General features: G+C 32.0%; 1 protein-coding gene across 1 annotated transcript; it reads left to right on the forward strand.

The window, feature by feature from the left end:
• The first annotated feature begins 989 nt into the window (after positions 1-989).
• Positions 990-25,996, forward strand: LOC133186973 (uncharacterized). Its single transcript, XM_061322351.1, has 12 exons — positions 990-1,003; positions 1,724-1,821; positions 4,199-4,278; positions 4,747-4,822; positions 6,323-6,462; positions 15,815-15,974; positions 17,029-17,163; positions 21,633-21,674; positions 23,499-23,621; positions 24,097-24,141; positions 24,522-24,662; positions 25,904-25,996. The coding sequence occupies exons 1-12, from the start codon at positions 990-992 to the stop codon at positions 25,963-25,965; spliced, it is 1,116 nt and encodes a 371-aa protein (XP_061178335.1). The 3' UTR covers positions 25,966-25,996.
• Positions 25,997-26,841: the final 845 nt, after the last annotated feature.

Here is a 26,841-nt window from a genome sequence, read left to right on the forward strand (position 1 = left end):
AAAAGTCAAAATTTGAAGCCCTTCACCGGTATATGGTGACGTCTCTATATGAGTGAAAAATTCTCGAACATGTCGAATGGGACGTTAAACAACATACAATCAATCAATTCCCCCTTTTTCAGCTCTTCAATTTTTTTATTCAGATATTTCGGATTTCCAACGTTTCGGAATGAGCATCACTGAAGAGACATAAATTGTCGAAATGCGCATCTGGTGCATCAAAATTGGTACCGATCACGATTTACATTTAGAACCTTTAAGGTTTTCATTTTCAACAATATTAATATCACCAGTAATGGCATGTTCAGCGGGACAGTACTTGAAAGAAAGAGAAGAGCAAGAACGCTTAAGAGGATTTTGTTTTAGATTTTTAATATCTAGGCACTGTAGGGTTTTTATAATAATAAGTCTAGAAGCAACAGTTTGAGAATATCTTAGGAAATGCAGGGTGTAGTTTTCAACTTGAAATATGGTGGAATGCAAGACTGAACTTTTTTATGATTAATAATGTTACTTATGTTCACAGCATCTATTCCTTTGTTGGCGAATTAAAGTTTAAGGAACCTATAGTAGACTCGTGGTGGCTTAAAGAGCATATGCTAGGAAACATCCACAATGACAAACAATTGCTTGTATTCTGCAGTTGAAGAATCTAAGTATGGACTTGCTTTAGCTTCTTCAAATGGTCAAATTTAAAATTTTCAAGGACACTTAATATAAGTTTAGTGCGAATGTGATGAAGACCTTATTGTTTATTGACATTAGGTAAAATTGAATCCAAAGAGACACCATGTATATAATTGGTCGATCGTATGATCAATGTCCTTGACTACGCCTAAGTCTAGGTGTATTGTTAAAAAGTCCCATTACATTCACATAAGCGTATTGTGGGCTTGAAAGCTTCCCTATTTTATTTATGTGGTTGTTGCAACCATATGGAAAGGCCATGTCTAGTTTCCTGATCCAGTATTCTTCTCATTGTCTACGAAATGGGGTACTCAAAGTGAGACTATTTGTTGGATGATGCATATTTTTCCCAGGACTCTAACTCTCATGGAAGGAATAGAGTGGTCAGGCAAATTAAAATGTTTATAAAGATGTTGATGGTCAACATTGTTTATTTCCAACCTATGACTCGAATTTTTTTTATTTAGTGAACCTTTTGTTTCCCCAATATATATCAGTCCGTATAGAGTGAGTTCATAACAAAGTAAGTAAATTAATTTGCAAATTTCTGATTGTCAATTCTTCGCCCTACTTACAGACAATGTGCTGCATTTAATTATTCTCTCTTCAGACGGGAATATTGGTTGTTTCATATTCACTTGAATAAATTAAAATCTTATGTATAAACCTCTCTCAGGCAGGTATAATTATTATATCAATATTTTTTTTCAAGCATAAGGAAACTTAGGCAGGTATAATTATTTTTCAAAATCGTTCATTGATTCCCCTTAATAGAAAATCAGTTTTCCTTTCACTGCACTTTCACAAAATGTGTGAATATGATATCCATAAGAAATGTATGTGCTTTATATATGCTTATTTCCTTTGAAATGCTTGATCTTAGTGTCTCTTCTCTACTTATTGAACAGAAATATATGAACCAGAAGTTTGATGGCTCAAACATGACAAGTGAAATAGTGTCCAAGAACTCCAGTAGTGAAATATCATGTGGTATGCACTGTAATAGGATTATGTCCTGTGTATCTTTTTTGTTCAGCTTTAATCTGCAGACATGTCTCCTTCTGGACAAATTAGTGACGACGAACCCTAAGTTACCCTCCGACGGAACATGGTTGTATTTTGTCAAAGCATCGGGTATGTGTTTTCAGTATTTTTAATAAATATACATGTTCTCATCTGGTGCATTTCTAACTTTGGAAATTTCAGCAACTAAGAAATTAATGACCTTGGTCTTCACACATTTACGTAATGATCTGACTGCAATAAGCATAAATTATTTAAAAGAATTTTAAGCAATTATTTCAACTTCAGATCAAGAGAACTTGATGAAACTTTATCAGACTTTGATTGATATTAAATAATATACCTGAAGATGAAATTTGCCCCAATCAATATGAGGGGAATCATTTTTCCCACACCTTCTGGGAATTATCAATTATGATTTTTTCGATTTGAAAAAAGTATACTCCACAATTACTCCACAATTAAATGCTGAAATAAAGTTTTAAAAGTGGAACCTATAGTCTCTGAAAACAAACAATATTCGTTAATAATTTCTAATACTATTTATTGGTAGGTTTTCCAAACGTCTTAAAGCATACTTTTTAGAGCTTAGTGATTACAACATGGGAAGATTTACATTTTACTCAAGCATTTGTATATTTGTATATATATATATATATATATATATATATATATATATATATATATATATATATATATATATATATATACATATATATATATATATATATATATATATATATATATAATGTGATCTATTAATAAAGATGATAGCAAATAAATATAACGATAAACAAATTTATGATTATGATCCAATAATTAAATAAATGTTTTAGTAAACTAACAAATTGATTAATTTGCTAATATAGCATGCAAATTCGACGCATTTTTTTTGTTGAAATTTTCAGAATAGACTTGAAAACAAAACACGACGTGAAAGCCTTGAGCAATGCAATTTAAGAAACTTTACTAATAATGAAATGTGATTGAAAGCTTACAATACGGGGTTGTAAGGTGTCACAGTTGTAATTAAATTATTATTATTATCATTATCGAATACAACCGGTTTTGCAGGTATGTGAGAGCCATATGCGAATGTTTTGTTTTGTACAGGTGAATTTCTATTTTTAGCATTTCTATACGTATGACTGACCAGTGACCTACCATGGATCAATGGATTTCACTATACTAATTTATATGCATGTTTTACTAACTCGTGCACTATATAAAGTAAGAAACCCGCGAAATTCCCCACCCCAAACTTGTGTGCCTTTACGGTAACAGATAACGCAACTATTTGTTATACCTTAGATCGATTTAATCGATGTGTATTATTTATTCCTGACTTTAATACTGGATGCCTGGTAAGATGTTCATTAATCTTGTAATTCATTTACTTGTTAATTATATGTAACGATCTCCTGGCAGTCGTATTAATATCTTAATTACCCTTACTTTTTGTTAATGTTTAAATGTCTTTATGTTTCGTGTTTGTCTTTGTCTTTTATGTTGTATGAGTGTTGTGAGTGTGTTTTTCTATTTTCTAGGTTTTTTTCTGTATCCATAATTAAATTATAAGACCGAACCAGTTTTGTTTTCACTGAAAAAAACAAGACCCTGACCCTGTGACATAAGGATGGATCCAGAAACAATAGAGGCGAGATTGCAAGTTCAGTGTGAAAATTAAAAAAAATGAAAAAAAGAGAAAAAAGTCAAATAAATAAAAGATGTTTCGTCGGGGAATGGTTGACTCCACAGAAATTGCGATAGTCTTTTCAATTATTATTGACTGCTAAATGAGTCTATGCTTTTGTATAATAGTTGATTTCTTAACGTTCCGAGTCCTGAAAGGGTTTAATTAGTGTAGATGGGATTAAGACGCAGTATTTTGTGCGTTATTTTGATGAATTATTTTTAAAATACTAATTAAGTATTTTTTTCCGTTTCGAAAAACAGATAGATATGTACTAGTATTCATTTTGATAAATCTTTCAAATATTTATCTTGTTTGTTATGTTTCAACGGTCTAATTAAAAGATGGAAGGCATGTAAAAGTTAGAAGCATTAACCAAAATTATTTAAAGCCAAATGTGTCTTTATATTTTCCAATAAATAAATTATCTAATTACTTAATTAATCAATTAATAAAACAAAAATCACAAATAAACAAACAAAACTATAAATCAATAATAATGTAGTTTCTTTTGATTTTTATGAATGACTATTACTTGCAAATATGATTTTTTTTTTATGATTTGCTTTCCTTTCACCACTTGAAGTTGTAATGAAAAAAATGTATCAATTGTTTTAACCTTTTCCCCCTGTTACCTGTTGTTTTCATTATTGCTGAGAACCAGGTGTCTGTTTCACCAAAAGTCCCGGTCGTAGCTCTACGCAGGCGTACATTCGGGAATCTAAACTTAATTTTTGTCAATGACCTCAGAATCATTGCATTAAAATTCTAAAGTTGTTTTATGCTTTATTGCAGAATGTCCTATATCATGGGAGATGAATGGGAAAAACAAATATTGCTTTGTGAAAAATTCACTTCCTTGGACGTCTGCCAAGGTGTGTCTTTTTTGAAACAAATATTTTCTGAAGCAGTGTAACTACTGCAAGTATGAGGTGGTATCTTATTATATGCATATCTATTTATTCATTATCGAGCCTTTGATGATATGATTTTCCACAAAAAACTAAATATTTGAAAAATTTTTACAAGAAACGTACCCTTTCGAAAAAAAATATATGCATGAATTTTAAAGGGGTGTGTGCTTGGCCGTTTTAGTAAGTTTGTCTGAAATATTTCTGAAAAAAGTGTAGTGTTATATTCAATGAGATTATAGGTCATGTGTTTCATTCAAGAAAAAGAGAGTTAATGGATTTGATTTGTTTTCAGATCTTATGGTAAAATGATTGATAACAAAATAACAAAAATTTGAAAAACATAGTAATTCAAATAGTTTTCTTCTCGGATATCTGAATACTCCATGTTATCTTTAGAAAAGATATGTTCCTTTTACTTTATCATTTCAGGATAGCTGTATTTCGATGGGAGCACATCTTCTTGCAATAGAAACTGAAGCTGAACAAACCTGGATTAATGTCAAAGGTACGGTTTCATGCCCAATTGAAGCACTATAATTTTTTCACTGTATAAATTAATGGAATATAGATAGAAATAAGTATTATGAAAATTTTCTAGACTGGCAGAATTTAAGAACCTAAAACATAATGTACAATATATACATAGTGTATGTTTTAATGGGTAACAGCTAAATTCGACACCTCTTGGAAATCCACGGTCAACCAACACGGAAGAGAAGTTTGAAGATGCTTTACCGATGGGTGTCAATTTCAACTAAGGCGTCGGTTGACCATGGTTTTACGAGGGGCAAATTTCAATGTTACCCCCTAAAACATGAACCATTCGTTTTATTATAGTGAATGTTTTATTGATATATGATGAAAATTTTTAAAAAGTTGAAGATTGAAGACAATTTTGAATGGCTTTAAAACTCTCCACTTCCATTTTTCTAAAAAATAAAGCTGAAAAAGATCACTGACCCCTTTTCCGTTCTTTTTAATACTCAGTGTCTTTTATCATCTTAAATTTTGTTATTTCTGCATTTCCAAGTATTTAAGTATTATTTTGGTCTGTGGTTTGTTGTTTTCAATCAACCCTTATATCGTATACAAGATCTGATCCCTTCAAATGCACAACTGACGTGTGAAATCTACGGCAAACCGCACGTTATGTTGAATGTTGCTAAGTGTATTGCTAATACTGATGTTACATTAAATAAATATTGCTTGTAGTTGAGTGTAGCAATAAAAATGTTCACCCCCAAGAAATCTTATTGTCAACCGAGGTGTAGTCGAGATTGACAATCGTTTTCAAAGGGTGAAAATTTTCCATTTTACACTTGCGTACATGCAATATTTATTATATTATACTAAATGTTTTATAAAACTACATGTTCATATAACAGTGAACCGTGCGCGCATAAATTTTGCGTAGTCAATATCTTTTGGAATATCAACCGTCTTCAAGCAATGTTGACTGTTATTACGTTTTATCATGGTGGGGTGGCTAGTTTTCACCATTCAGAGGGTAATAGTATTTTTTACCAAATGTTCCTCGGGGGATCAGATTCAAAATAAAAATTGTCGACGGATTTTTCCGTTATTTCCCGATCATGACAGGGAGCACACGGCGGGTGTTACCGGTCGGCAAGGGATGCTCACTCCTCCATGGCACCTGATCCCACCTCTGATGTTTGGAGGTCCGTGTTTGCTCTGCTCCTATTTTGTATTGTATAATGGACTTTTGAGATTGAATACTGTTCGTTATCTCCATATATTTCATTCAACAAATTTACATGGAAGCATAATATGACGAATTGTTAAATGCATCTAAACCAATTCGATTTTAGTATTTTACATGAAAGTTTAATAACATAGAATACCATCATACAAGAGAGTTTTTTGTATTTTAACTTTCCCCAATCTATGTTTTAATAACTACATTATGAAAATAATTTATACTCACATTTTTCCTTGTCTTTCAGTGATGTACAAATATTTATACCCTCTTATATAAATATTTCAGCCTCTGGTTACGCATGGTGGATCGGGGGAACAGATACAAATTCAGAAAACACATATTACTGGGAACACACTAATGATATGATGAACTTCTCAAACTGGGATGATGGTCAACCTAATGGGGCCCAAGATGAAAATTGCGCAGTAATGCTTTACTGGGGCGGTTGGCAGGATTACCCATGTAGTTCAAATTTTAACTATATCTGCGAAAAATAAAATGAATACAGTGAACTTTGGAGCTTTGAATAATATAAAGTGTATGTATTAAATTATTTCTAAGGAGAATGTCTAACACTTACTTTATTATACCTATTCCACATTTTAATAGGGATGAAAATAATTTCAATTTGATGCAGGAAGCAGCTATGGATAAAATTCAACTTTTTTGTTCATGTGCAAATAACTTTTCTGTATGACTGCTGGATACAAAGATTTTTTTTGGGTTTTTTTTTTACGACTATTCCATCAAATATTCATTTATTTTATCATATTTAATCACTTACGTAAAAGGATCATTTTTTGAATCATAGTTTTGAATATCCTGAATCGATATATTAATCATGTCTATAATAAAAAAAATAACAGTATAAAGAACTATGACTATTCATGCAGTAATTTAAAATGCCTAGATTTTTACACAAATCAGCTTCTGCATAGGAAAATCAGCATTTAAAAACTAGAATAATTAAAAAAAAAGAAAGGTAACAAAACGTGATCTTATTCGTATATCTTATGGCACAAATCGTTTAAAACAATACGTCATTTTTTTATCTCTCCATTCATAAAAGTTGTGTTCATGGTTGAATATATTTATCTTGAATTAATCATAACACTGTTAAATTTTGAAGATTAATCTCCTTTTCGCTACTACTACGATATCCATGAAAAAAGCCAATACGTGTGATAACAAATTTGCACAGTTGATTCACAATATAATTCATTAATAATGTTACATTAAATTTTTTAGCAACATATTTCAGCTGTTTAATATCTCTCTCAGAATTGTAATGTTCTGTTTGCATTAGAAATTTAATTCACACCTATTACTCATTAAATGAGTATAATATACTACATTGAATTCGATGATAAAAACAAAAAAGGGGGGAACCATTATCTAAAATCATAATCAGAAGTGGAAAATCTTGTACTTAAACTGGTTTATATCCTGTATTGCCTTTTTGATTAGTTCCAATTGCAGATATGTGTCTGGAACGTTAATAATTGTTACTTTGGTGCAATTAAACTAATGCAGTCAGATGCTGCTTAAAGCGACTCTATGATAGACTATAATCTATAAAGGATATGACATTCCTCCATCGTGATCAATAAACATTTTCCCATTCTTGAAGTTTCTACTGTAGATTTGCAAACTTTAATTATTCATTGAAATCGAATTGCACTCTGGCTTTACACAGAATCATTATTGAATGATCCCTGTGATGTTCACTGTTATCGTCGAGGACAGAGTTCTGAAAATCAAATCACCCAGTTCTGATATGGAATATGCCCAGATCACTCATTCAAAACCCTAAGATGATAAATCATTTTTTATATTTCATACCTCTGCAAGTCTTTCATTACTGCAACATGTCGATAATAATTGCTGTTAAAAACTCAACTTATATGACAGTCAAAGTCTACAAGTAAAAAAAAATCTATAATTTCTTGCATAATTTAAATCTGGATCTTCTCTTTGAAAATTCAACCTTTCTCAGAAAAGCTGTTACTTTCCTTCAATAACTGCTAGTACATGTATATAGTTGTATGGTTTACTGATATATTTGTAAGATCATATAGATCTGTCACTAGTCAAAAATAAACCAGCATGAAAATATGATTCTTATTTATTTGTCATCCATTGAAATGACATGCTTATTACGTTTATATTTATAAAGCATATTATCTTCCCCCGCTTTTGCGAAAGCCAGGAGACATTAAATCTCAGTTATCTGTCTTTCCCTCTGTCTGTCTGACAGTCTGTCTGTCACAAAAAATAACCTTGATCATAATTTTAATGCGAAAATATAGGGCTTTCATATTTCACATGTACATATCCTGTGACAAGACATTTCCAAATATACTCTGATTTTTGACCCTGTGACCTTGACCTTGAAGCTTAACCTACTTTTCAAAATTTTCAACATTGGTTATAACTTCTGAATGAGAAAAGATAAGGATTTCATATTTGATTCAAGGTCACAGGGTCAAAAATCAGAGTATATTTGAAAATGTCTTGTCACAGGATATGTACATGTGACTCGTGCATCACCTGTGACAAGTTGTTTCCAAACATTCTATGATTTTTGACCCTGTGATCTTGACTTTCAAGTCTGACCTACATCGGTGATAACTTCTGAATGAGAGATTATAGGGTGTTCATATTTGACAAGTGCATGACCTGTGTCAAAAAATTTCCGAGTGTGCTATGATATTCGAGCCCTTGACGTTGATGTTGGCCTCATTTTCAAACATTTTATCATTGCTTCTAACTTTTGAAGGAGCGAAGATAGGGCATTCGTATTTGACACGTACATTGCCTGTGACAAGAATTTTTTCAGCAAATGTACCATGATTTTTAATCCCCGTGACCTTGACCTTGAAGTTTGACTTAATTTTCAAAAAAATTTAACATTGCTGATATCTTTCATTGAGATAATATTTGACATGTTAATTACCTGTTTTAAGAACTTTCCGAATGTACTCTGGTTTTTGACCTCGTGACCTTGACATTAAAGTTTAACCTACAGTAAAGCAATGACTTGGATACCGGGTATATGATAAAACTACTTTCCATATTATAGGGATTTTTAAGGCGTGGCGCTTTATTATGTTTTCTTCATAGTCTGATGAATTTTGTATCAACTATGTTTATGGTAAAAAATGAATAAAATAGAATAAAATTGTTCTCTTGTAAATGTTTCATTGTAATTTACATACTTTTTCATGGATTATATTGATTGATTGTTTGTTTTACGTCCCTTACAAGAATTGTGCACGAATAAGAGACGTTACCAATAAAATACAGATGAAAGGCTTCAAATTTGGACCTTAACACGACCTTCAAGAATGTTGAATAGTGAAAGTTCTTTGTCCTACCAACGTGATATTGGACCTTTAAGCTACCCCAATCGGTACTTCGATATATATATATCAAATATATACAATGTATAAAATTCATTTTTAATGCAGTTGATTTTTTAACTTTTAGAATGGAAATCTTTTATCTTCATTACTACCTAAATGAAATTGAAATATTTTGAACCAGGTGAAATCGATATTCATCTGAAATTCAAGTTGAAGGATTCTGGATATTGGGTGACCGTATATCTATAAATAGTACATTCCAGTGTTTCAGGTTTAAAATAACTAAAGGATTTGGTATGTAATCCTTATGCTCACCTTTTATTACTTTTAATATTATAGATTTCATATACACAATGGTGTTCTTTCAATCACTCATTAATATCGGTGCATTACTATATATATATATATATATATATATATATATATATATATATATATATATATATATATATATATATATATATATATATATATATATATATATATATATATATATATATATATATGTCTTTGGGAGGGGGGGGGTGCCGAGTTGAAGGCCACAGCAAGTGTCCTTTTCTTCTCATTTAGATGTTTTGAATACATTCTGATTCATAGAAATCTAAACACAGGTCAGCTGGTAAGCTGTTCCCATCGGAATTCCAACAGTTTATTGGAAGACCTGGATCTCCAAAGAAGCGAATCGCAAACATTGTCATACGTTTTTAAGATTCATTTCTATGGAAAATAAATATTTGAAGGATTTATAAAAAAAAAAAGTGTACTATTCTTTTTAGATTCATTTCTCAATGAACAAGACATATTTCTTTGAAAGCCTTCATTTTTAAAGATTGTGCAATTTGTTTTCTACATTTTTTTTTCTCAATGAGGAAAATAATTTATGAAAGCTTTCATAAGAAAATCCTATTAAAAAATATACAGCTATCTTAATTGGAATTTTCGACCTTTATTCCACTGATTTAATTATTGTTTATCACGGATAAGGATTTCCATAACATTTCAAACGATATGAATAAAAAATTTGACTTGTTTTCATGTAAATTTGCCATTGCTTTCAAACGCGAGAGGGAGTTGCAAATATGAGAGTATGTGTCAAGAAATTACCCGAGTGTGACGTATACTTTGAATTTGAAGGTGTAATACCTGTATCTCATCACATTATTAACAGCAAGCAACGAAAACGCCATATATATCATGATTAACTCTTCTAAATCCTTCGAACAGCTCTTGTATGTCTGTATCTTTTTAACGTTGGTACTTAGATATCTAAGCCTTATCATGAAATATATGGAGATAACGAACAGTATTCAAGCTCAAAAGTCCATTTAACATTACAAAATAGGTGCAGAGCAAACACGGACCTCCAAAACATCAGAGGTGGGACCAGGTGCCATGGAGGAGTGAGCATCCCCTGCCAACCGGTCACACCCGCATAAATCATGCTGAAATACATGATCTGCAATCAATTTTAAAAAGAACTGCTAAAACACAGTAGCGGAAATAAAAGTAATTGAATATTTCTTTGTCAATCATAATCGTCAAGAGCGGATCAGTTAGTACAGGGACAATCTAGTGTGGGAAAGTTTACAAGTCCTACTTCTGCTGGTCATATCCAGGACCTTGAAATAGGTTATTGCTATACCTTTGCCAAACCCAAGATATTAGCAATTAAAACCTCGGTCTTCGATGATACCTCAAAATCGAGACTGTTTATCACTGTAGGCAATGTTCTTATACTTTCGAACACTACATTGATCCTAAAGCATAAAAGTCTGCTCTGTTTATATTGTGACAAGTTTATTAAAATGAAAATTTATTCTCTGCTGGTTTGATTTGTATTTTTGAACACTAGTTTTTGTTCTTAAATAAGTAAATCTAAAACTTTCACACTCTATGTGGAAACAATTCAAGGTTTATTTAATGGATAGTTACAGTATTATTCCGATTGTTTACTACAGCGGTTGACCCAAGAAACATCAATAAAATTCCTAATCGCAACTTCTCGGTCCTATCCGACAAATGATTAAAACAACCTTAAAAGTGTTACGAGGCATCCATGACCAGTCTGATTTTCGTAAATATTGAAATAAATGTAGGAAGACCTCTTTTCTGTAGAATCCGTGGCTAAACTTCATTGAATGTATGACATAACCATAAATCCACTACAGAAGGGATAATTGATTATGTCTAACCAATCCTTTAATGGACAGAAAGTGACTCCAATTTTGTACAAAAACATACATGTGATTTAAACATTCCAAGCAAGCAATATTTACATTCCATGAAGGCCCAAGTAGAGGCTATTTTAAAAATCCACTCATTGCTGATAGAAAGACATAGGTTATATACTTATTATTCAGCTTGTTATACCAAAACACTTCACATTTTACGTTTATTTCATGCATATATTTTCCTAACATAGTAACCAATTTGTGACTCTTCATGGACTTTTTTTGTTAATTTTTATTTATTATTATTATTATTATTTTTTTTTTTACATTTTTATATGTATGTATAACTGTCGTCCTGTTGTATGAGAAAGCTTAGAACGATAAAAAAGGACGATGCCCAATGCACCTCTCACAGCATTTTGAAAGATGTACTGCATATATTTTTAAATAAATAAAACTGTATCCCATAATCACGCTGTTGATGCTATATCCAAGACATTCTATTGAGTCATTTTTTCAATTTAGTTTCAAATCAAATCTGGACCATTACTTAACCGAACAAAAATAAACCGAAATATAGGTATGTTAAATTTAAATTATTTAAAACAATAGCTGATTTCCCATAACATCACCACTCAACTGAATAATAGAATTATGTCTTATTAGCTTTAGATCAAAGGATCGAGGGGAAAAAAATTAATCTGTTTGCATTTAAAATATTATAAATAAAAGGTTATTTTAACTTCTTGACATTCTCTCTCTCTCTCTCTCTCTCTCTCTCTTGAAAGAGATATTTCATTGCACTTCCATTATATATGAAAAAATGAAAAATAAAATGCACATACCAGCCATTCCAGGATTCGAACCCATTATCAGGTAAAAGAATATTCGTAATATCCACCTGCTTAACCACTAGATTAATTTCGAAACTGATAGAATATGCTATCTTATGTACACTTTTTGCATTTCGCATGAGTAATAATTTTATTCATTTTTTATGGGTTTTTTTAAGTATGCCTTTTTGAAACAAAAATGGGAAATGACGGTTTTGAAGAAAATTCCTGCCTCTGTATGCGTATAACAAATTCATTCTGTTTCAAGGAGGCAATTTTTCAGAACATTAGGGATTCTTTATTTTAAAAAAAGACAGAAATCTGACATATTTTGTTGTGTGACTGAATTGTATTTCATGAAATGACAAATTAGAAGCCGATATGAGTTTCCAAATATTGTTCTACATTGTTCCATACAATTTTTTTTAAAATCAATGCTTAAATTTTCTAAAGTTAAAAGACATTGAACACACTTTTTCTGAAAGGGTTGGATGTAAATTTTGTAATATTTGCAACACAGGAAAGATTAAAGATGAATTTCATTTTCTACTCAGATGCCAAAAATACAATAAAAATATGTTAACTTTTGAAAGGAACTTGATGAATTTTTTCAAGAAAAAATATCAAATATGTTAAATACTAAAAAGTTAAACTTTGCTTTAATTGCAAATATCCAGAAATACTGAAATGATTGTATGTTGTTTTACGTTCCATTCGAGGATTTTTCACTAAGATAGAGACGTCACCATATACCGGTGAAGGGTTCCAAATTTAGACCTTTACTTGGAACTCAGGGCCATTAAACGGTACTTCGGTTTTAAGGTCTCATCCGAAAGACCCGAGGCTTTCACTTCTAGTGTCGGGCGCTTGGCAAAGGAACAACCACTACCTATGTTTATGCCTTAGGTTTGTCAAACGAGAATCAACCTAGGCTTCCCGATCACGAGGCACCACAAGGCTACCGTGACCGGTCTAGAAATACTGAAATTAACACACTCAATTAATAACAAATGTAATTTAACTAGAAATGATTGTGTTACATTATTATTGCACAAATGATTGTATGATTTATGCATATCTTCACCTATGGAAGTTTTGAAACATTGTATAAAATGTATGATTTATGATTCTTATATGTTGGGCCTTTGCCAATTACTGTATTGTGTTTGTACCAATAAAATATTTATATTTGTAAAATAAGTCAGCTAAAATGAGCAAATTAAATTGTATTTACCTCCTAAGACCTGTTATGATGAACATTTAGATTTTTTTAAATTGGTTTTGCGCAATTTTACAGAGATATGAAAACAGTCGTTATCAAGTACTTTGTTTTTAAATTATTACATTTTGACCCGCTCCGTTATATCATGATCATTTTTGCAGTTTTGCATTTTGAATAAGTTTGAAATATATCATTATACCTTTGGATTTTCAAATCAAACCATTCAAATTTTTTGTTATAATACGTCTACCAAATTTGGATATTATATGACGTTGTAAAAAAAAAGTTATGACAGTCCGCGAACTTTTCAAACACCTTTCGTACATATATGTCTATACATGTTCATCATTGATACCTAGGCCTTATCTTCAATCATGCTGAAAAAAACAGGACATTATCTGCAATTGATTTTAAGGGAGCCGACTGGGGTTTCATTGTGTGAAAACTACTATAGAGAAACTCTTTAATTTTATACCCTATATACCTTACATTGACTTCAGTATACATGCCAAGTTTAGTGAAAATCTACCGTCTGGTTATTTTTCAGGGACCGTCTCAAAATACGGGTACATTTACTATAGGATTATATAGGAAAATACCATTTTTTCGCACTTCGGAGCAAATTATACAAATACTACTATAGACTTTTTGCTCAAATTTTATTATTTGATTGGTAATACTATATTGTACATTCTGTGCAAGAAACACAAAATTCTACCGTCTGGTTTCCAGAGGAGGCATCTCAAAATGTAAAAATTCATGATATTTTCCTGTTTTTATGGCGTAAAACAAAACATGACAGATACCACAGATTTACATAAAAAATAGTAACAATGATTGCTATATTCTCAATTTCCTATGTTTAAAATTCCAAGAGCATACATTTTATACTTTTTATTTTATGGCATAATTTAATGACCCCGCTTAAAGAACTTCGGTTATTCATAACGTCAAAAACACACTATTATGACGTCTTTCTACCCATCATTTGAAAAATCGTTAAAAAAAATCAGTTAATTAAAAACGTAATTAGATTTTTTGACCTCATATTTCCTAAATTTGTTATTTTTTATAAATTATGTAAAACTAGTTGCTTTAAAAGAGTAAATACGCTTTATTTTACTATGCTGCGCGAAGTATTGCGCAATGAAAACCCCAGTCGGCCCCCTCAAATAGAATTGCTTAAACACAATAGAATAATTAATAGTAAGTGAAATATTTCTTTGTCAATCATAATCGCCAAGAACGGATCAGTTAGTACAGTGACAATGCAGTGTGGGAACATTTTAAGATTCTAAGGTGACCTGGGATTATGGACTTAATGCCTTTTGAATCCGATGTGTAGGCGGATCACCTGGCTTGTGTCAGAGACGCATTTCTGAAGTGAAACGTTAGTGCATGATCACTTCTATATTGTATAAAAGAATTTCTATTAACATACGATAGGTCATACCTTAGATAACATAGTCTGTTTGGTCCCTGTCTTATATAGATTAAAGCCAGGAACAAATCATGCAGGGATTTGTCTCATTTCGTGGTGTTCTAGTGACAATTTCACTGATTTCATTGATAATATCCTCTGCGAAGGCTTTAACCCCTCCTATCCTTGTTTCCCTTGGGACGAGTAAGAGATACTTCGTATATATATATATATATATATATATATATATATATATATATATATATATATATATATATATATATATATATATATATATATATATATATATATATATATATATATATGTTCACACAAACAAAAATTAAAATTATAATAATTATATAATTTAATTATGTTATAATTATATGTTATTGTATTAATTAAATGGTTTTTTCAAATAGTTGTAAAATGCTTAGCACTTGATTATTCACAATTTATTAATGCTTAACATTTATTGCATACGAACATTTAAAACCATCTATTGAATTTCTAAATTTGCATGCTACGAAAATAGCTAACATTATTTAAAACCCAATATTCTGTATATTGATTTTTATTTATTTTTCTTTTCAAATAAATAGTCAATAATTTATTTTCTAGAAACAATTACTATGTGTATTCAAGGCAACTAAATAAATTTCTTTAGACTTTAGAATAAAAAAATGAAACATAATTATCCTAGACAGAGTGTATGAGTCTTAATATTTAACACATAACTATAATGATTAATATTTCAATGTTATAGCATAGGTTTAGAAAGCCATTGAAAACAATCATTTTTTTCCAAATCAAAGCCTGTGTAGATAAGATAAACAACTGTGCAAACTATGGGAGAACTTCCTGTCTTCACCCTTACGAGGAGTGGGCCCGAGATAACTGTCCTCTATATTGTGGAATATGCAATGGTACGTATATATAACAAGAGCACCGCAAAACGGAGCATCCCCTGGAAAAAAAGCATATATTTCCCGATATGATTTATTAGTTCCGTTTGGCACGAACTCACCCACCCACAAGCGCGTTACTATATCCCTCCACGCCCGCGTGGCGCAGTGGTTTGAGCGTTTGCTCTAAAGTCAGAGAGTAAGGATCCTAACGTCGCGGGCTCGAATCCCACTGCGGGACCCTGGAGACCGGTTCTTCGGATAAGACCGTATAAACCTAGGTCCTGTGTTGCAGTAGGTGCTGGCACGAAAAAGATCCCTCACTGCTCAATGGCCCTGCGTGCCGAGTATAGGTCTAAAATTTGCAGCCCTCCACGGCAAGTAGTGGCGTCTCAATATGAGTGAAACATTCTCAAAAGGGACATTAAACAAACAAATATCCCGTCCAGACCTTCACGGTAGCTCAGTCGGTAGAACGCTCGCTCCGTGATCGGAAAGTCGTGGGTTCAAACCCCATCTGCGACTGACATAAGTCGATAAAAACAAGGTAGTGACTGTTCCTTCGCCAGATGCTCGGCACTTTGAAGTGAAAGTTGCGGGTCTTTCGAGTGAGACCTTAAAAACCAAGGCCCCGTGTAACGACAGGCTCCCTCACTGCTGAATGGCCCTGAGTGTCGAGTAAAGGTCTAAACAGGAAGCCCTTCACAGGAATATGGTGACGTCTCTCAATGATCGAGTGAAAAATTCTAGAACGGGAAGTAAAGCAACATACATGCATACAATCAATCAATCAATCAATCAATCAATATTCCCTCCAACTTCGTTGCAAGAGGATAACAAGCACTTCACTTTAAATATATATCAAATGAATATTTTATAGCTTAATTTTATTATTTTAAATGCAATCCAGAAACTAAGAATTTCGCACATATTATAGAATAGAGTAATTGTTGCATTTTATAATAACTCAGAACAACTTTTCTCTGAAATTTGTGAGCACTTAATTCAATTTAGAAAAAAAAGATGTTAAAGAGCATGGGATAGAAGTTAATGAAATCTTTTACAATAATTCCAGGACCCCCCACAACCGAAACTCCCTGTGCTGACACTAGAGATGACTGCGATACTTATGGAAAGAATATCTGTCAGGATGTGAAGTACGCTCCCTGGGTACTGGATAACTGTCGCTATTACTGCAGACAGTGCACTGGTAAGTATTTAATTACTTCATAGTGTCAGTATTATATCACTGTAGACAGTGTACAGGTTCGTATGATATCACTGCAGACAATGTACATGTACTGGTTCGAATGATATCACTGCAAACAGTGTACTGGTTCAAATGATATTACTGCAGGCAGTCTACAGGTTCGTATGATATCACTGCAGACAGTCTACAGGTTCGTATGATATCACTGCAGACAGTGTACTGGTTCAAATGATATTACTGCAGACAGTGCACTGGTAAGTATTGTATTACTTCATAGTGTACAAGGTAGTACACGTAGTACACGTATTAAATCACTGCAGACAATCTACAGGTTCGTATGATATCACTGCAGGCAGTCTACAGGTTCGTATGATATCACTGCAGACAGTCTACAGGTTCGTATGATATCACTGCACACAGTCTACAGGTTCGTATGATATCACTGCAGGCAGTCTACAGGTTCGTATGATATCACTGCACACAGTCTACAGGTTCGTATGATATCACTGCACACAGTCTACAGGTTCGTATGATATCACTGCACGCAGTCTACAGGTTCGTATGATATCACTGCAAGAAGTCTACAGGTTCATATGATATCACTGCACACAGTCTACAGGTTCATATGATATCACTGCAGACAGTCTACAGGTTCGTATGATATCACTGCACACAGTCTACAGGTTCGTATGATATCACTGCACGCAGTCTACAGGTTCGTATGATATCACTGCACACAGTCTACAGGTTCGTATGATATCACTGCACACAGTCTACAGGTTCGTATGATATCACTGCACACAGTCTACAGGTTCGTATGATATCACTGCACACAGTCTACAGGTTCGTATGATATCACTGCAGGCAGTCTACAGGTTCGTATGATATCACTGCACACAGTCTACAGGTTCATATGATATCACTGGAGCCAGTCTACAGGTTCGTATGATATCACTGCAGGCAGTCTACAGGTTCATATGATATCACTGCAGACAGTCTACAGGTTCATATGATATCACTGCAGGCAGTCTACAGGTTCATATGATTTCACTGCAGACAGTCTACAGGTTCATATGATATCACTGCAGACTGTCTACAGGTTCGTATGATATCACTGCAGACAGTCTACAGATTCATATGATATCACTGCTAGTCAGTATATTGGTTCGTATGATATCACGTTAGTAGAATATCACTGCAGAATTGAAAAAGGTTAATATGATACCACTGCAGACACTGCACCGGTTAATATGTAACACTGCAGAAAGTATATAGAATAATACCACTGCAAACAATGTAAAGGTCAGAATGATATCATTATAAAAATGTGACATCAATGCAGAAAACCATCGTTGTTGTAATCATTTGTGCACAAAGGTATGTTACGTGTAAATAAAGAGCTGGATATTAAGTGATATTAAATGCATCTTTTACATTTATTTGACATAAAGCATTTACGCTGATATGAGTCGGAAATTTGCTGACAAGTGATATACGAAATCGACGCATCGTTTTAAAACATATATTCAATATATTTTTAGTTATTAACTATCTACTTTTTTCAATAAAATTACACTCGGAAATAAAAAAAAAATTCAAAAAATTCTAATCCTTTGCAAAAGTTTTCTGAAATAGATATTTAAACGATGCTAGAATATTTATTTATATTATTTATTAGTAAGAGATAAAAATTTTAGGTATTATCTTTGAAAGTAAACTCTCTTTTATCTCGCATATTAAAATGCTTAAAGAAAAATGTACAAAGGCATTAGATGTATTAAAAGTTATTGCAAATAAAAATGGGGGGGTGGGGGGGGGGCAGATAAAAATACTCTTTTAAAACTCTATCGATCTTTAGTTAGATCTAAATTAGAATATGGTTGCATTGTATATGGTTCGGCAAGAACTTCATACATGAAAGCTCTTGACGCAGTCCATTATCAAGGCCTTCGATTGTGCTTAGGAGCTTTTCGAACTTCTCCTGTAAATAGTCTATATGTCGAAGCAAATGAGCCACCGCTGGATTTAAGAAGTATCAAACCCACCTTACAATATATTCTCAAATTAAAAGCAAATATTAATAATCCTGCTTACGATTGTGTTTTTTCATCCGCAGTACGAAAAACTTATATGATAAAAGTAAAACATGTATAAAACCTATTGGTCTAAGATCTAGAAAACATATCAGGGATTCTGACCTACCTTTGGACATTATAAAACCTACAAATTTCTCTGAAATACCGCCATGGAAATTAATTAAACCAAATGTAGACCATCTCTAACTGAATTTAAGAAATTAGAAACCAATTCTTTTGTTTTTAAACAGAAATAAGCCGAAATAAAACAATCTAAAAATTCTACAGTCGAAATTTATACAGATGGTTCTAAAGACATCAATAAAGTAGCAGCGGCTGTAGTGAATAAAAATGTTTTTTTTTCCTTTAAGGCTTCCAAACGAAGCTACAATATTTACAGCAGAAGCAAAAGCCATACAGCTTCAATTTGGATATATTCAATCTTCTAGAGACAACTCTTTTACAATATTGTCGGACTCGCTTTCTTTCTTGTAATCTAAACAAAATATGAACATCGATCAACCATACATTTTAGATATATTAATTTAGTACTACCATTTCACTCAACAAGGTAAAGTAGTTGACTTTTGTTGGATTCCAAGTCATATTGGCATCATTCGAAACACTAAGGCTGATAGTGCTGCAAAATTGGCACTTCAGTACGACATTACCTTTTTTAAAATTCCTTATACTGACCTTATACTGACCTAAATATATTGTGAAACTGTGTAAATTCTCTTTGGCAAATATATTGGGAATTTTGTGATACGAGTAAATTATATGCAATAGAAAACAGTTGACAAATCATCTAACTTCGGCCTGAAACGTCAGGACGAAGTGATTATTTCAAGAATAACACATGCATACTTATTAAATTGAGAACTTCAGCCAGAATGTATATCCTGTGACTATCCGCTTACTTACTATAAATCATATTCTTTTAGAATGTTCTGATTTTCCGTCTATTCGAAGTAGACTTTTCAATAATGTACGAACGATGCGTGAACTCTTTACAAATGTTAATGTTAATACAATTTTAGATTATTTACATGAAACTGATTTTTAAAAGTAAAATCTAAAGGTACACAATGTAATTAAGTTTGTTGATAAACACAGAGAAAGTTTTATTTTAAACTGTTAAAATATTTTTAAATTTTTAAGTCCGTCGGAAGGGACGTTAAATGGTGCCCCGTGTCAAGGATTGCAATCCCCTTGGCACGCAAAAGATCGTTTCTCTGGTTTTCGGAAAAGAATAGGCTCACTGGGGAACCCAAAAAATCTTTCAAAACCGGTCATATTAAATTAATTTTCCGCCAAAATATGGCTGAAATATTGCCGACTCGGCGTTAAACCCTAATCAATCAATCAATCAATCATAAATCCTCAAAACAATGTATATTATGAACAGGATAAAAACACAGATCTCTGGAATCACCAGAGATGGGATCAGGTGCTAATGAGAAGTAAGCATCCCCTGTCGACGGTCACACCAATCATGAGCCTTCTTTGTTGATTTGGTAAACGGAGTCATTCACAGACAAAATAAGTTTATATGTATAGAATAATGGCCAATAATTGGTATGAAGCATGTCAGTGAAAATACGACAATTGAGGTCATTATATAGAACAAAGAATCTACGAAATGCTTACTTTATTCAGGAGAGCTGACGACGGAAAAACAAAAACACTGTTTGAATTCCCGGCTTTGGACATATGATTGATTGTATATTGTTTAACGTCCCATTCGAGAATTTTTCACTCATATAGAGACGCCACCATATACCGGTGAAGGGCTTCAATTTTTGACCTTTACTCGGCACTCAGGGCCATTGAGCAGTGAGGGATCTTTATCATTCCAACGCCTGGCGTGACAGGGGCCTCAGTTTTTAAGGTCTCATTCGAAGGACCCACAACTTTCACTTCAAAGTGCCGAGCGCATGGCGAAGGAACAGTTGCTACCCATTTTTTTTTTTATCGACTTAGGTCAGTCGCGGCCGAGATTTGAACTCACGACCTCCCGATCACGGAGCCAGCGCTCTACCACCTGAGCTACCGTGAACGGTGGCTTTGGATATAAATTTTGCCTTTAAATTAACCGATCTATTTTTGTATTCTGACAAAACAGGGTTAACTTAAGGCCTCTAATATGGAACAAAAAATCTTTCTGTAGTTTTCATTTAGATGTATAGACAAAATTAAATCAATTATATAAGTTTTGATTATGGTTTTTTTCTGAAATCATGAATATTCAGTCATAGACAGGCACAAATAATAAGTGTGTGTTTTTATATTCTTACCTTTTTTTGTTTTAAGAATTCATTTATATATGAATGCCTTATTTTCATACATTGTTAGATTTATTTGGAAGAACTTTGTTGCATTTTTGGTTTGCAGATGGACAGCTAGCAGTTGCAGACTCCAAGACAACAACACTGCGTGAGTACATTCAAACTCATAGTCATCCAATGCCTATAAAATGGCTCGACAACACATCGTAAGTACTGTCATGTTGTAAATTTTGAATTTACCGGGTGGCAGTAAAAACAAAATTTACAAGTTGTAAATTTTGTATTTACTGCCACCCGGTAAATTCAAAATTTACAACATGACAGTACATTCAAATTGATGACTATCTAATGAATATCAAAAACCAAGAATATTTAGTTCCATCCTTAAACATACAATTTTAATTTATCTTAGTCTCACTTTATCTGATTATTGATCTACCCCATTAGAACTGTAAGCATTATTCTGTAGTAAGAACCTTTTTTACTGCGCTTAATATTTTTATCCTGCGTATATATAGCCATTTTTAGTGATTATTATTAAAGTACAGGGAATTAATTTTGATACATAAATCAGGATCAGCATAAGCAAAATAAACACCAGCATCCAGCTAACATCAGGATCAGTATTTAAAAAATAGCACTACCAGGATTAGTATGAGCAAATAAAGCATAGAACTAGCACTTACCTACTTTAACGAGGTTCGCTCCTGAGCTTTTGAGCAGATTCTTATCTTAACCTATATTTCAAAAATTCTGTTTAATGTTTTAATTCTTACAATAAATTTGGATTCTACAATGCCAATTTAACTATATTCAGTTAAAACTCCATGATTAAATTCCATACCAAAATTGTGGCGGAAGGTTTTTTTTTAGAAGAAAATGATCATTTTTTCTCTTTCGAAGTATTTAAAGTATGTTAAGTTTGGATTCTTATTTTTAAATGCAGGCTGCACACATAGTTATTTTGTGTAGGGGACTGTTTTGTACTGGTACTAAATTATCTATTAAATAAACTGTCATGAATTCTATCATCATATTTGATAAATATAGCAAATATATTGTGGAAATGAAGAAAAAAAATAGCCCTAATTTAAGCTTAAAATTAGCACTATTTTAGTAATATCTAAAAATTAACATCACAGACCCCCATTTTTAATTTCCTTTTCTGAATATATACGATACTTTTAACCATTCTTCTTAAATTCAGTAAAATGTCATTACTTTCAAATGATTTTTTTGCTTGTTAAATTTTAATGCCAGAAAAATGAGAATGTTTGAGTGCAAAAAGGTCAAATAATTGAACATGCGGAGTAATTCGAAAATTTCTTCGTTGTTACAAATTTTAATGTGTCTATTTAAGATGAAATAAGAATGTGTTTGTTCACCAAAATTTATTTGAAAAAAAATATTGAAGGAAAAACTTTTAAAATTGATCTATGTGTAAGACGTATTTACAGTGCAAAAAGGTCAAACTAAATGCTCTGTAGCGCCAAAAGAAGCGCATTGACCCCCATTTTTTGTTTTGATTTTTAATAAAGCTATGTGTATAAATCCTAAAAATATACTTGATAAAAAATTCTCATTACTTTTGATGGCAGGATCCAACCTCCTTAAATCAGCATTGACCTACTAGCATCGAAAAATCGACAATTTTCAATCAGTAAAAAAATGAAAATAGATGAAGTACACTAATTTAATCATACGAAATATCAATATAATAAAATATAATGATAAAATAATTACATGTAGTATTTTAATGCTTTAAATTGTAATACTTAAATGCAGTTAATTACTACCGCTAGCATGATGCTACTTCTTGTAGCACTGACCCAGTTTTGAAACAGCAAAGGTAGTATCAGGACAAGGATCGCAATAAGGATAAATAGAATTGAGCACTGTTGTAGTCTATATCGGGAATTATAAAATTAAGCATATCATTAATCTTTTTGTAATGATCTATTCAATGTTTTAGCCCCTCCTCCTTGTGTTAATAAACTTGGAAACTGTGAAAGATACGGTAAAGATGTCTGTAACAACCCATTGTATGCTCCCTGGGCAAAGGACAATTGCCGCTATTTCTGCAGACAGTGCACAAGTGAGTATGGAAAAGCAATGGGAGTTAAAATATGATTTCCGTTGCAGTAAATCGTGTTAATAGGTAAAACGTTTTCAAATAAGAAGAAAAAAATATATATTTTAAGTGGACTTATTGTAAAAACACTTATTTTCGCCGGGGTTTAATTTTCGTTGTGTTCATAGTATAAGAGGCTCAGTCTTTCCAGGAAATGTTAAATTTTGAAAATTAAAATAATTTTTCTCTCCTTAAGCCATGGAATCAGATACCAATGAAAAAAATCTTTCTTCCCCGATCCTTAACTGGATCCCACGAAAAAAGTATTGTTAGAGTACTTTTTGAGAGTAAATATTCGGTGTGTACATTTTCTGAAACATTGTGATCCTCATTGTGAAGTAAATATATTCTGTGTTAACTCAGTATATGTTTTGCCACTGTGGAATAGCGTGTTAACCCTAGTGTGTTCAGATTTTCTGATTGTTACATTTTTTCCCAGGGGAGCAGTTGGATATTGCAGACTCAAAAACTACCACCACCACTGGTAGGTGCATTTGTATTTAAGAAAATATATAGGTTCTTCTAGCACAAATATTAACACCACAAAAGCTAAATATCGGGCATTCGTTGAATGCTTGCTAAAGGAATAATTATATCTGGTCAAGCTGCAATTGAAAGCAGCACAGATGGGTCATGCTAAATTATGTTCCATATTTCAGATATATTTGCCTTCGCCTCTGGAACAACTTTCTGTTTACTAGTAAATTAAATAACCTCTGATTCTTTAATTGTTCTTAATGTTTAACGTTCCTATTTAGTGCACTAAAAAGCAACGTTATATATTAAGGACACTTAAAGAATCAGACGTCATTTAATTTACTAGTAAGGAAGATGCAGGTTTTTAATAAAAACTTTTCTTTCAAGTTCGTCCTACACCAGGATTGGCCTGTGTAGATATGGTACCTCACTGTGATGTATATGGTGACAGTGTTTGTACCAGTGCCGATTACCGATCCTGGGCAGAAGCAAACTGTCGTGCTTATTGCAAGATCTGCACGCCATCTGGTGAGCAAGATTGTAAACACATTTGTTTTTTTTTTTTGTTTTTTTTTTTTTTTAGATTTTAAATGTCTTTAATCAGAATTAAGAAGAATTATACGGCAATATTGATAACAGCTTGAGTTTACGAAGACAACGGTTACATATAAGCCTTTAATGAGAAAAACAATTTGGATGTAAAATTTTATGAGCAAAAGGAAAAATTATACCAACATCAAGTCAGTTAAACAATTTAGCTTAGAATTTTACTTTTGTAATGGTAGAACTTTTCCTTTAAGGTGGTCCGATCCCCAGGTTCTGAAAATCAGCTTTTAAGTAATTGAAAATGCTCACAAAAATTTTTCTGATTTCATAGAGCAACGTAAATTTACCCATGGTATTTCTTCAAAGTTCATCATTATAATTAATCATATTATATAGGGAAAATTATCAAATTTCAAATATATTTTCAGGAAAAGCGAATAAAAATGCCAGCTATGCATTTTCTATATGAAAATTGATCAACAAATATATTTTAGGATAAAAAAATATAGGTATTCAGGCATTTGGAGAATTTTTTTTTTCTTTTTTATGCTTATACAATATTTTATTTCTTCTATTTACTTCATTTTTTTTATGTAATACATAGTGTAAAAAGCTTTTGCTTTTATTGCTAGACTTCACATATCAGTCTTATTTCATATCCTGCTAATAAACATTGGTATCTCATGACAGATTAAAGGAAATTCAATTTCTCTAAAAATGAATTAATTTTTATTTCTTTTCATGGGGTAAAAATGTCAACTTTTTACAAGACCATTTCTAAGACATCAAAGAACCTTGAATCATATTGAGATGCATAAAATGAAAATTGTTGCACGAAAAAATCTCAATTTCAAGCTTCATTTTGAGACTTTTTAAATATTAGAATAATAAATTTAAGTTATCCTTCCTGGCTGAGGATCAGATATCCTTAAATCCACTATCATTTTGAAAGCATTTAAAATCTAAAGTGAAAATATGTTAATTAATTACAAGATCGAAGTCATTTATCAAAACTTTGTCATTTTTTAATGTTACCCCCCTCCCCCTTCCATCTTCTTATCAATCCTCAAGGACAATATCTGCAATTGAAAAATGTGTTAAGAATCGTGTATTGCATACTAGTATTTGTATAGATATATTTTAACAGCAGTATTATTTTTTCAGTCATTTAAGTTGATCCTTTTCTTTGTTTTTCAATCATTATGATATTGAATGTTTTTCAGCAAGTGCAAAGCAAATTGACGGATTCCAGATGGTTCCAGCGGGAAAAAGAGGAGTGGAATGATAATACGAAGCCAAGTCATACACTATGTTCAAGATGGGGGTTCATACAATTAAAAACCTATATTTATAATCAAGCTGTTCTGACAAATTTCAAATTTGTCTAATAGTACTAAGAGTGAAACTTTCTCAAATTTTCGCGTTTTCACCCGAAACTTTCGCAATATGCATCAAGAATCTTTCTAGATCAATGAGGCAATACAAAATTTCACTTTATATATATATATATATATATATATATATATATATATATATATATATATATATATATATATATATATATATATATATATATATATATATATATATATATATATATACTCAAGAAATAAGATTTTGTTTTGATTGCTACTTTGAGACAATGGATGGATCAAATACAACGATTCTTCTTTGTAATATGCTAAAATATATCTTAGAGGGTACGTATCATAAACACAGTATCTATATATACCACCTAAAATTATGGTACAGGCATGCGTTCATGTTCAAAACATGTCAATACAATGATTATGGAAAATTTTAAAATGTTTAGTACATCTAGTTTATAATATGATGCTAATATGCTTTGCCAGCAAGGTAAAACCTCTCAGCGTAGTGTTATACAAATAATCCTTGGTCAATGTTGATGTTAATGAATCATGCTTTTAGGAAATGATGTAATATGGAGATGAAAATGTTTACTCATTGCAATTTAAATATTCTTTCTTGATGAATGTCAAACACAGCCGAGCTTGGTGAGTTGCATCGTCGGATACCCAAGGGTGATCTTGTCTTTTACTATTTAGTATGATGAGTAAAAGACGATATCACCTGTGGGTATCCGTCAATGAGTAGAAGATAATCTCAACCATGTGTATCCATTGATTAGTTGAAGATTATC

This window comes from Saccostrea echinata, unplaced genomic scaffold, assembly GCF_033153115.1.
Source record: "Saccostrea echinata isolate AGI-Se365-2 ecotype Australia unplaced genomic scaffold, CSIRO_AGI_Sech_v1 ptg000014l, whole genome shotgun sequence".
NCBI classification, from domain to species: Eukaryota; Metazoa; Mollusca; class Bivalvia; order Ostreida; family Ostreidae; genus Saccostrea; species Saccostrea echinata.